This window comes from Branchiostoma lanceolatum, chromosome 7 (assembly GCF_035083965.1).
Source record: "Branchiostoma lanceolatum isolate klBraLanc5 chromosome 7, klBraLanc5.hap2, whole genome shotgun sequence".
Classification (NCBI taxonomy): domain Eukaryota; kingdom Metazoa; phylum Chordata; class Leptocardii; order Amphioxiformes; family Branchiostomatidae; genus Branchiostoma; species Branchiostoma lanceolatum.
The window spans coordinates 5,185,048-5,197,838 of record NC_089728.1 but is presented as its reverse complement, the minus strand read 5'-3'; the positions used below and the strand labels follow the sequence as shown (position 1 = coordinate 5,197,838).

At 43.6% G+C, this 12,791-nt stretch overlaps 1 protein-coding gene across 15 annotated transcripts in view; it reads left to right on the top strand.

Annotated features, from left to right (window-relative positions):
- The window catches only part of LOC136438795 (protein CBFA2T1-like), a 190,677-nt gene that overhangs the window by 173,704 nt on the left and 4,182 nt on the right, over positions 1-12,791 (top strand). For 10 of the 15 annotated variants that reach the window (XM_066433750.1, XM_066433742.1, XM_066433740.1 and 7 more), the window contains 8 exons: positions 2,089-2,309; positions 3,578-3,667; positions 7,854-8,032; positions 8,438-8,719; positions 8,989-9,142; positions 9,623-9,836; positions 11,650-11,706; positions 12,099-12,280. In XM_066433750.1, the coding sequence (XP_066289847.1) occupies positions 2,089-2,309; positions 3,578-3,667; positions 7,854-8,032; positions 8,438-8,719; positions 8,989-9,142; positions 9,623-9,836; positions 11,650-11,706; positions 12,099-12,280 (1,379 nt within the window). The remainder of the gene's footprint in view (positions 1-2,088; positions 2,310-3,577; positions 3,668-7,853; positions 8,033-8,437; positions 8,720-8,988; positions 9,143-9,622; positions 9,837-11,649; positions 11,707-12,098; positions 12,281-12,791) is intronic. The other 5 variants (XM_066433743.1, XM_066433739.1, XM_066433738.1 and 2 more) reach the window with 5 other exon arrangements.

The window sequence follows — 12,791 nt, the reverse complement described above, 5'->3', positions numbered from 1 at the left end:
ACTTCATACAACTATTACAACTGAGCCATACATTGAACGCTGCTTAGTAAGCTTTCTGTCAAAAGACTCTATTGAGGAAATTAGTAGATTGAACAAATTAGAGGGTATGTCAAGTCCGAAGATGATATTTCCTTCTACCTTTCTATCAAGGATTGCCATTGGCTGGATTCAATCATTTTTCCTACCGCAGTTTGATATGATAACACTTGTGGACTGGCCATATTACATAAGAGGGAACAGCTGGTAGTAAACCACACACAGATGTTACAACCTGCTGTCACACATCCCATATTGTACTCTCTCCAACAGTCGTCACATGGACAGGACAAGATTGCTCAATAACGCAGTGGATAGAGGTGTGAAAGAGTTGTCCCTGCACTACATTATGAATCCAATATTGATTGACAGAAAGAAGGGGTTTGTCAGACAAACATATTGTGAGTTGTAACAGATGGGGGTAGAACACATGTTGTGGAGGAGTTTGTGAGGTCTGCTGCTGTTGTCTAAATGTCTTGTCATCGCTTTTCTCTGAGAAGGCCAGGACGTTTGCATGGTTAGTAGCTTGATTGCTTGCTCACAATTTCATTTGAAATTGTCATTCAACTCTTCTTGTTGGAAAAGCTAGACCACAAGTAGTCATGGAAATAGAATTTTAATGATGGACGTTGTTGTCTGGAACTGCAACTTACATTGTAATGTCAGGATGGATATGTATTTAACTAGCTCAAAACTGTCTGGGACCAGGGATCCAGGTCCTAAATAAGTTGGTAGCTGAAAGTTACTTTCATCCTAACTTAAGTACTTGTGATCTTGAGACACAAATGCAGATTCAGGATGCCTGTCTTGATCCTGTCAAGATATCATGAACATGTAGATGTCATTAGCACCGACAGTCTTTGAATAACCTTGCTAAATACCTTTGCCATTTTGTGGGGGTCATTTTCTGTGTTTGTACAAGGTCATAATCAGAAGACGTTCTCTAGGTCAAAGCTTCTCGGCCACTCTTCCCCATCTGTTTCCAATGTGTTTTCCTATCTTGTGGCCACATGTTTGCTCTGGTACGTTTATTTTTCCAATTTTCCCATCACCAGGAGCGTTGAACTGGTGAAAACTTGAAAGCATACTTTTGTCCAGCTCACCGTAGGAGCCGCTTCGCACCCCATACGGGCTCCAGTGGGAAAGTCTCCGGGCTACCCTTGTGCTTGGGACATGGGGAAACTGGTTACTGGTTCCAGATGGGAAAGTTTCCAACCTGTGCAAGGTTACTCAATAAAGGGTTTTATTGTTCTCTCCTTGGCGCTTGTGATTCAGTTAGTGAATCAAGTTCTGTTTTAAGTCATAGAGTTGAATGGAGGAGACCAATTTGGAACAGTTGACCCTCCAGAAAGGTACGAGTCACCTTGAACTTGGGGGAAACTCCTTTGACCTTGAGTGGGCGACACTTACGAAAACATGCTGAGAATGCCACGTGTTGACTTAGGAGATAGTAGAAAGACTCTGGAATACCTCGGACTTGACCTTGGTGATACCATTGTGTTCTGATTGTTTTTTCAGCTCCCCCAGTATGTGATTTCTCATTGGTTGAACTACTAATTGCAGTGCTATAATTAGTTGAACTGCTATTTGTGACAGACATAGAGGGGAAGAGTTTGGACTTTTGAATGATCCCTGATTTCAGAACGATACACCGATATTGGTTTGCAACATATGCGACAAAACGTTTGTTTGTGATTCAATTGTGTTCTGATTTATTTCCAGCTCCCCCAGTGAAAAGGTATAGTAGAAAGACTCTGGAATACTTCGAACTTGACCGTTGTGATACCATTGTGTTCTGCCTGTTTTCCAGCTACCCCAGTGAATGGGATACACTCCCCCGTGGCCAGCGGTTAAGAGATAGTAGAAAGACTCAGGAATACTTTGAACTTGACCTTTGCGATATCGTTGACATTGTGTTCTGCCTGTCTTTCCAGCTCCCCCAGTGAACGGGATGCACTTCCCCAGCAGCTATGAGATAGTAGAAAGACTCAGGAATACTTTGAACTTGACCTTTGCGATATCGTTGACATTGTGTTCTGCCTGTTTTTCCAGCTCCCCCAGTGAACGGGATGCACTCCCCCAGCAGCGTGAACGGAGCGCCCTCCCCGCCCAACGGCGTCAGCACGTCCTCGAGCCAGCAGCAGCTCCCGCCGGCCTGCGGCGCACGCCAGCTCAGCAAGCTGAAGCGCTTCCTGACCACGCTGCAGCAGTTCGGCTCCGACATCTCGCCGGAGATCGGCGAGCGAGTCCGCGGACTGGTCATGGGACTAGTGGTAAATTTCTTTACTTACTAGAAAATCAGCCCCATTACTCACTTACCTTATTACCTACCCACTGTACTTCAGATGAATGATAATCATCTGTAAGTTCAAGACAGGTCCGCGGACTGGTCATGGGACAAGTGGTAAATCAAGCACCATATTCTGCATTTTCACAATTTCCATTATTACTTGTATGTTGCATTGTATGCAGAGGATGCCTGATTCACGAAATATGCAAATTTACAATATCATCCATTTATTTGGCTAGTGGTAAATTTTCTCTACTCGAATAACTAGAAGATCAACAGGGTTGTCTCCTGGACCTGTCCCTCCGTCCCTTGACAGAAATTTGCTTGTTGGGATGCACAAAAATTTCACCCCATCTGTCCAAGAAATCTGAACTTCACGACATGAAATTGATGAAAATGTATTTTCTATAAAAAACTTTAAGAAATGAAAGCTGGAAAGAGCACCATATTCTGTATTTTTACAATTGCCATCACTTGTAAGTTGCATTGATTCACAAAATATAAAAATTTACAATATCACCCTTTCCAGTTTCATCGGCATACTTTCAAATTAAATTCTGACCGTGTCTTTTTAGATATAGCGGCCGGTTGAGAAAATCATGAAAAGAAGGATTTTCTGTAGAAAAGAGTATTTTATGATAGCAAAGTACCCATAGGATTACAGACTTTTCACCTTGACTGTCCGTAGAACAAAAGACTCCTTTACAGTAGCCAAAAGATGAGAAGACTCACTTCCAAAAGAGTAGAGATAACAGATCCTTCCCTGCTGATGCATGAAATCAGCTGCAAGATAAGGTCCTGAGATGGCATATGATGCTAAACAGCTTATATCTCCCGGGGATTTGGGCTGCCTGGCAAACTTCTGTTGTAAATTAAGTCACACAAAGAGACAGTGTTGGAAGGGCAGGGAGACTCTCACAATACAGGTGTGTGTGATTAGTCAGGGGCGATAGAAAGACCAGTGGCTGCCAACCCCTTGTTCCTCCCCTCTGATATTTCACCGATCATTTGGGACCATCGGGTATGGAAGGTCTTGTACCTCCTTTCTGGATGGAATAGGTTCAAAATCGCTTCCAGCTTTCTTTCATTTTCGCACGTACAGTCTAACCAGCTACAAATGTATACCGCAACCAAAGACTGTAAGGAAGAATTGATGTTCTGCCAAAAAAAGGCTACATATTTCTGCAAATATGTGAGTAGCAACCAAAGCTGTTTTGTGAGTGGCTAACACATTTTCTTCTGACCTTTCAGAATTCACAGTTGTCTATTGAGGAGTTCCATCAGAAGTTGCAAGAGGCCACAAACTTTCCTCTCAGACCTTTTGTCATCCCTTTCCTGAAGGTGAGTTGCTACGTAGGAGTAATAAGAAAAAGGTAAACCGTAAAGCAGTCATCCTCAATTGAGGTGAAGCATGATGCTTTTTCGAGTAGCTTGTGGTAGTGCAATGCGGCTTCACTATAGCTCACGTTTTTGGCTAAGCACACTGAGTATCCCCTACTCTTCTCGATAAGTGTGTTGGGTTCTTTTACGTGCAGAGGCTTGGGGCTTATGCCTGAAGCTCCCTCATACACTGGGCCGCCAGCTTTACGTAGGAGGGGGGGTGGGGTGTGTGATGATGTTAACTTCATGCATGTCGTTTTAGTGTGTTGTTTTGCACTTCTCTTCAAAAGCCTTTGGTGGCCGTGACCGTGACATTGCATGGGAGGAGGGGGATAGAAGGTTCCAGATGTGCTGAGACGAAGCCAAGAATGTTTTAATCTGTTCTGAAACCAACTTTTTCACAGCCCCCGCCAATTTTTCCTTTCTTAGAGTTAGATTTAGCATCTACAATCACAAGCCCAGTGTTTTTGACCAAATACATTGCAGTGCCTTCTGTCAGACTTTAGATCTAGAATTGAATGAGACAGTTTCAAGTTGTTCTGATGATCTCCCAGTGCTTTTGATCAGGTAAGTTTTACAAGTTCAAGGAAAGTCTCTTGATGAATAGCTTGTGGATACAGAGGGGTGGAGTCAACTCTGCCCTGTCTGGCAGACGGCCATATGTGATTGGAAAACCACTTTCAGGTGAAGACTTCAAAAGTTCTGGAGTGTCAGATTTGGCAAAATTGTCTCTGAAGGGTCTATCAGCCAGGGGATAATCTATTTTCTCTACAAGGTAGTTCTGGAGAGGACAGATTGTGCTAAGCTAACCCTTATTGCAAACCCAAGGTTTTCTAGTCTGTCTGACTCTTTGATGGATGGGTACAGTCTCCACAGAGAGAATTGTTTATTTGGATGTGTAGAAGGGCTTGCCAGGGGCAAATTGTAACCAGGCCTCACCTCTAAATCCTGTCTTTGTCAGCCAAGTTGACACCATTTATAAGACATTACTCTATTAAGTGTTAAGTTGACCTCTAGGATTTAAAGGCATATTACAAGTCATCATATCGTGAACCATGTTATTATATATACTGTAAAGGCCTTTAGGTTTGTGCTGATTTGATATCCTGGTTGGGAGAAAATGGGAGTGTTCTTGGTGGTTTCAATTTTGCAGCAGCGCAGTAGTCAAATATTGCACAGTATGGAAACACCAGTGGTGTTTGTGGTGGCTTAAAGTTTGCGGTGAAGCGGTTGCCGCGAAAACCTGTGAACATAAAACCACGGCAAACGTTTCTGCATTTACAGTACCCTGACCTCCCCAGGCAGACAGAAGGACCAGCTCATTAGCAGGGCCAGGGTGTTTATTATGAGGAGCTGGAAGTCATTAGGCGACAACCTTGGGAGAATATAAGAGGGGAGGGGGGCACTGACAGCAAGTGTTGGAGGACATAAATTGCCTTTGAAGGGCAACATCCCCACAAGTCATGTACACTCTGAAGAGTTGCCAATGAAAAATGGGTTTTTAATGAGCTATCAAATAGTAATATGTTCCAACAATGAAAATGACATCATTTTGCTATCTAATGGTTTTGTTTTGTCACAGATGTTGACATGTTGAAAGGTAGGGATGAATCTTTGCATTATGCGGAAGTGTGCCCAAATCACATCTGCATCCCATGTGTGTGGGTGGGATACTGCTAGTGTTACATTTTTAATGGTCTTGCTAATGCATCTGTCATTACACTCATAGGCTGCCATGCCTTCTGCTTTGGTCTATATCAGTCCTTGATGACACAAAGAAACCTTCCCAAAAAGATCCTACCTAGTACAAGGAAGGAAGAAAACATTAATCCAGGAAATGTTGAGGAATGCCTGGTGTTTTGCAGGAGGGTCCCTCAGGTCCTCCTCTGTAGGATTATCTGGAAGTGATCAGCCATTATTGGGTCAGAGCCAAGGGCGCGACCCTGTCTGCCGAAGGAAGTAAGTGGCAGGAGGGGCAGGGGTGGGGGGGAAATCCAAACCAGCTGGGACAAATTGGCGCAAGACCATGCCTTACAGTAGTGGGGCAGTAGTCAACAGGAGTGAAGGAAGGGCCAGGGGATACATACAGACTTGTGGAGGTGGACTGTGGCCTGAGTAGGGACACTAGATACATGTAGGTGGGAGGAGGTGATATAAAATCTTGGTAAGTGTAAGCTTCAAATGATAGTGCAGGTGTAATACTGTAAAAGGAGAAATGTTTGCTGGGATTTAATTTTGTGGTAGGAAAAAATGGAGTGTTCCTTGTGGGAGGTTGGAACTGCAATGAAGGTTTTTACTGTAAAACTAAAAGGAGAAATGTTCATGTTGCTACTGCAAACATAAAACCCTGTATCAAATGCCCAGTATGTAGAAGTTTTTGCATATTTGTGATAGATGTACAATGTACAAGTCCTACAGGCATTCTCAGTTACCTTTTGTTACTTGGAAACTTGGGAGTTTTATTGTATTTGCCAGCGAATGTGTTATCATGCATTCAGCTACACTACAAGGTATTAACTTGACCAGACATGGCAACAATTACCAAAACCTAGTTACAGTTCCGATTTATCAGTGTTCAGGGAGGTGCTTAGAGAAAACGCAGTCCTGGATAAGTATCACGTGTATACTCAAAACAGATGTGAAAAAAGAAACAGTTCAATCCAGCCATAATTGTTAGGTATAAATGTTGTAATGGCTAAAAGTTATTGCAAACAGTTGATTAGCCAATGAGATTATATCCCCCGTGATTAAAGATGTCAGCCAACATATAAAGCTGTGAAACTCCAATGTTGATAACAAAGGTAAGGAGAGGAGTGCAGGGTTATCTTTAGTGTAGAATGCAGGAATTTGTGATATTAGAAGTGGAAATTGTACCTCACATCAAAGGAACAACCGCAGCATGTGTTGCTGTCTGTCAATTGGTCTGTGGCATTTTACTTCTTGTTATTGCTCCTATGTATATCACCTTTGCTCATAGATCCAGTTCAGTGGGGAGCTCAGAAAGTATCAGTCACCAGGACCGATGAAAGAAACTAACATTCTTAGCTGGCTACAGTTTTTGGAAGACGTAATTTTGTTAGATTTTATTCATTTTCAAATGCACAAGTTCATACTGAAATTTACCGATTTTTCAAAAGTCTACTTCTGTTTCAACCAAAAGAATTTTTCTTTCCCTGACGTGAGTCAGTAGTACTAGTAGTCCCTTTTTTTCAACAAAGGTTTGCTTGAAAAGTCAATGGTAACTGTTTCTTAAAGTAACTGCAGAAAGGTAACAGTTGGCGATGATGAAATCCCAGCCAGTTTTGATACTAGATTTATAGGTGGCCCAGGTTTGCGCCCAGACCTGGGCACGACGATAAAAGAGTCACAACGTCCTTCTGTATGACGATGAGGGAGCTTATGGCGTCAATGCTTATCGAGAAGAGTATGGGTGACGCAGTGTGTTTGGCTGAAAACACGAGCTGTAGTACTGGCTGATAAAAAATCATCATGCTCCATCCTCAGTCAATGTGGCCTGCTTTACCTTTATTATGTAGTTTTAGAAGTGAGCAGTAAAGAAGTTGTAGCAGTAAAGATGTTTACAGGGTAGCAGCAGACTCCAGGCCACATGGAACTGGTTTCCCCACAACCTGCCTGACAGGCTGTCTGTTGTTCTGGATTACTGGCGGCCTGCCTCGTAATGGGAAACACACCAGTTCTGAGAACCCCAAAAGACTTGGACTCCAGTCCAAGGAGATGGAGTCCAAAGAGAAAGAAACAGCATGGACAAAACTCTTGATCATATCTTCAAACAGTCTGTTGATTAAATTTTGGGAACATTTTCATTGAAGATGGTGTTCTGTGTTGTAAGCAGAAACAGTTGTTTCTTTGCACTCACCTTCCAAAAGAAATTATCATTTTTTTAAACAACAACAGTACAGGTGTAGCATGCCAGAATGTACCCCTGGCCAAACCATACCTGGGTACATTCTTGGCAGAGATTTATTCTGGCCTGCTACAGCCGGACTGTTATTTCAAAAATGATTGGTACAAAAATAAATAGAGTATTTTATTTGAGAGTGAACCGGTACCGCAACTATGGAAAAGGAAACTATGATTTGGTTTCATATGCTGATTAATCATGTTTTTCTGTTTTATTCCTCCTCAGGCTAACTTGCCACTTCTCCAGCGTGAACTTCTCCACTGTGCCCGTATGGCCAAGCAGACGCCTGCGCAGTACCTCAGTCAGAACGAGCACATCCTCCTCAACACAGACACCTCTCCTGTCGACTCCTCCGACATCATCATGGACGTCAACGAGAACGGCAAGAGAAGAACCCCTGACAGGTCAGTTACTGTCGAGTTTAGAATGACTTTCCTGTGACCTCGTACCATAACTCATATCAATGTGAACAAAGGTTTTGTCTTCCATTGTGTTTGTTTCGCACAACTGTCAAACCTTTAAGCATAACACACCAGTTTTGCACAGTAGGTATATATATAAGCTGTGTAAAACCAGACTAAGGTTTGATCTGCTGACACCGGGAGAGACTCCTAATGTCTATGACAAGTGCAGTTGGATTTTTAACATGCTCAAGGTGTACTTCAAACATACCATTTAGGAAAATTTAAGTGCAGTGAACTTTGCTTCCTGTGTTCATTGTGATAAGGCAGAAAGAGCAGTTGCTAAGTTTTCCATGACATATGGTATTTGTGCGAGTACTTACGGAGGATACTGTGATGCTATATCAGCCATTCCTACAGACCAAAAGAGAACGGCGTGGAACCGATGGACGACCCCCGCCACCCTGCCAAACGACACTGCACGGTCAGCCCCGGCCAGCACCGCGTGTCCCCGGGCACCAGCGCCCCCCACCCCACCCTGCACGGCCACCACCCCCTCCCCCCGCCCCACCACCAGGGCGAGGGGTACATGAGGGACATGCCGCACCATCCCAGGGAGTCGCGTGAACATCGGGATCCACGGGATCCACGGGACATCAGATCTGGATCAGGGTCGGGCCAACAATCCAAGTAAGTTCATTGTTCCTAGGTTCTAAGTACTAATTTCCACCTGAATGAAGTGAGGAAATTCATGTTAAGTGCATAACATCAAGGCATCTCAAGGGATAACATCAAGGCATCTCAAGGGATTCAAACCAAGGACCTTTGGGTTCTAGGCTGAACACCCTTATTACGCCATGTGACGCCACAAACCTTCTTTAACCTTTTACCAAAGTTCCTGAGATATCATGTTATCATGTACAGATGGTGAATGTAGCTGATTCTTTGTGTGCTTTCAGCAGAGAGCACGACAGGGAGCACTTCGAGGGACGTTACCCGGTGCACCCTCGCCTCCCGTACGACCCGAGAGAATACGAGCGCGGGAGCCACCGGATGTACGACACACATCACCCCAACGGCTCATGGGAGGACGAATGGAAACATGTCGAACAGGTATTCTGCTGTTTAGGTCATCATATTTTTTTGAATAAATAAACTGTAAATTGGTGTAGGACAGTATTGGTTCATGAACGTTCAAAAGATTCGTTTTGAAGCAGTAGTACAGTAGAATCCACTTAACTGCACCACCCATTTGTCAGCGTTTTTGGTGCAATTATCCAGCTGGTGCAATTATGCGAAATGCCCAGCTGGACCTTTATCTCCAGGACCCGTCCCTCCATCCTGGGGTGCAAATTTGCTTGTTGGGACAGAATTTTTTTTTTACCCCTATCTGTCCAAAAGATCTGAACTTCATGACATGAAATTGATGAAAATATATTTCTGTAAGCCTAAATTGACAGATTTAAGCACGTAAATTAAAAACATAGTCTCCCAAATGAGTGGGATGAGAAGAAAATAGAAGCTTGAGGCAGCCCTGATTTTGCAGAGAATAACGTGATATCCATGACAGCTGACCATTTTGCTTTCCCTCAGATGCTTCACTGCGTTGCTGGGATGGTCGACAAGACATTGAGAGCCATCGCGTCCTTGCGACACCGGTCCGTCCAGGAACGGGAGGAGATGCTGATGTGGTCGCGGCGGTGCGCCGAGGGAGCCGACCACGAGATGAAGAAACGGGCTGGCGAGATGATGGCGCACACCATCCGCCAGACCGAGGACAGGGTCAGCGAGGTCAAAAGAAGAGCAGGTTGGTTGATTTTGTGGTCTGGTAGTTTTTTCGTCCGGCCCAGGGCTTTCTCCAGGACCCGTCCCTCCGTCCTGGCACTGAAATTTGCTTGTTGGGACAGATAAAAACTTCACCCTGCCTTCCCCAAAATCTGAACTTGACATAAGATTGATGGAAATGTATTTTCATAAGCCTAAAATGACATCTAAAGCACTGAATGTTTATTGAAAAATGTGTATTTCACTTCTATTTGCTATTAGGTCATTCCAAGTTAACTATTCAAATAGGGACAAATAAGCATACAGTCAAACCTGCCTAGGCGACCACCTTTTCAACGCGACCACCTGGCCATGGTGACCGCTTTTTCTCGGTCCCGAAAATTTTCCCCATAGGCACAAGCATTAAGCTGCCTGCCCAAGGCGACCACCTGTCCAACGCGGCCGCGACCGCCACGAATTGGGACCGCACAGAGCACAATTCCTGCCCATGGCGGCCGCCTAATTTTCAAGCGTGCGGTGACATCGGATCATTTTGCTGTCGGATTTCACGGAAATGTTTTCAAGACTTTGAAGGACAAAAATAAGGACAAAAATATATGGAATAGCAATGTTATAGCATCGATTCCTCCATGAAGTGTTTTGATAAAACGTTCCCCCTATAAACATTGTAAAAAGACAAATGTTTGTGATGTTGTTGTGCCTATCGTAATCTTATAGTTTACTGCAAACTCAGTTCGGTTTAAACTCAATTTTCAAAACGAATACATAGTGCATGGCGTCAAAAAGTCAGATTTCACAGCTAATAGAAATTACTATCTATTTTTTTGTATTTTCAACAAAAATGTCACTGTGTCTTACTAAATTCCACCGAAAAATGACTTCGCGGCGGGCAAAACATCGGGCGAGAAATGTTGTTCCTTGGTCCCGACGCCATCTTGGATTTGGCGCGGCTTGGATTTGACGTACCGCTGACCTTTCTAAAACACGATGCTTTTGTGTATGAACATTTGCGAATACTCTAGTTATTGATGAAAATTGATATTCTTATATTCTTTTTATTTCCATGAATCTCACAAACCTTTATTGGACGCTGTGCGTTCTGCTGCACTGACTTACCTTTCCATGCGGTCGCACAGAGCTTGGCGGCGCGACGAAATCACACCGTTCCGTTTTCATCTTTAGTTGTCAGATCGAAAACTTTTTGACCCTTTTATCCAGCGGTCAGCACCCCAAAAAAATGCTGGGGCCAGCAGGTGTTATTTCGGGATTTGTCTTAGGCCTTAAAACTTCGATGATGTGCGTGTGTGTAAGGTGTGAATTCGGGAGGGCGCTGCGAGATTATCGAGGCAACCATTGTTTTGTAGTCAAAATTATGACGAAAATTTGTACACGATGTAGTGGTATACAATTATTACAACGATAACGGAAAATAAAATTTTTGTAGGATCTTTCTTTCAATGAGAATTGAACCTGGTGGGGGTCATGCTGTCTAAATTCACATAATTTCCATCCATTTACGTACTGTATTTGAAAACCTCGACCTGGAAACATGTGAGTGGAATCCTCTTCATGGCGATCACCTGTCCATCGCGACCATTTTTGCTCGGTCCGCCGGGTGGTCGCCTTGGGCAGGTTTGACTGTATATCCAAAGGTTTGCTATCCAATGACAGTCCCTACAGTTCCTAACTATTCAACCACCGATAAAACAAAGTTCACTTTGAAAGCACTTTACTGTATGTACCTGCACTTGTGTTACTTGCAGTGCCTGCGATTTTCTATATAGCTAAGCTTGTGTACCAACAGTTATAGATAGTGAAATTTGGCCTCTTTTCAGAAATGTACCAAGCTCAAATGGCCAGGACCTTTCCCTTCTACAATAGACCTCGACCAGGTAAGCGTCTTCAATTTCAGTCTTTAATGAAGATACTGTAAGCTAGCTTGGAGGGTAGCGGGATGTAGCCTTGGTAATTAAAGAAAACTTGAAGAAACCTCAGATTTGACTCACAAGTTTTGGTAACTGTGTTTTAAGAACAGATTAAATTGTGTGTTCTCCGAGTTCCCTTTCAACCGCACAATTACAACTAACAATCCCAAGTTTTGACACCTTTCCCATAGCTTTTCTGTGTGACCGTAGTGGGTTTAGGAGGGTTGGATTGTCATAATTGGGTTGTTGAAAGGAAACTGTGTGTAAAGAATGGAGTGTGTACATTCTGTGGCCCTCCGAAGCTAGCTTCTGTACGTGGCACGAAGCGGGTGTCCGACTGTTTCTCTTCTGTCCCGCAGAAGAAGCTGTGAACGAGGTGAAGCGCCAGGCTGTGATCGAGCTCCAGAAAGCTGTGGCGGCGGCAGAACAGAAGGCAAGTGAGCTAGTGGCGGCCGAGCGGGCTAAGATGGAACGTGCTGTGGCGGACGCTCGTCGTCAGGCCCAGGACGAAGCCAACCAACAGCAGGAAAGCTCCAGTGAGGTAACGTGGAGTTCCAGCGCTCTACACTGATGACAACATGAAAATGTCGATGTAGCATGAAATGTCTCCATCCGTCCCACGGCCCCAAAACCACCCAACCAACGACTTTCTTTTTTAATTTGTTTTACTTTCCACAAACAGCCATCAAAAATTGCTGTCGTTTTGAAGGAAACTTTCTGAAAAGAGAGAAACAAAATTTTACCTAGGGCCCTGGAGGAAATGTTGCTTACATCTGTGTTCAAACGTGTAGCATTGAACAATGTGTAGAGCTCTGACTTCAGTTACATACCTCATTGGTAGCTTTTGTTTTGGTGCAGAGCTCTGTTTCTGATGACAGTGTGTTCTACAACTAAACCTAAAGGAGAGCTGTATACTAATTTTAATAACTTTTTTAAAGTCTAATCAGATGGTAAAGAATTCCTCAGTTTAATATATTATTTGATGGTGACTGCTGTTGCTTTTTATAAGTCACTTTTACCTTTTTCTAACTATGTGGTGTTTGGGTAGATCT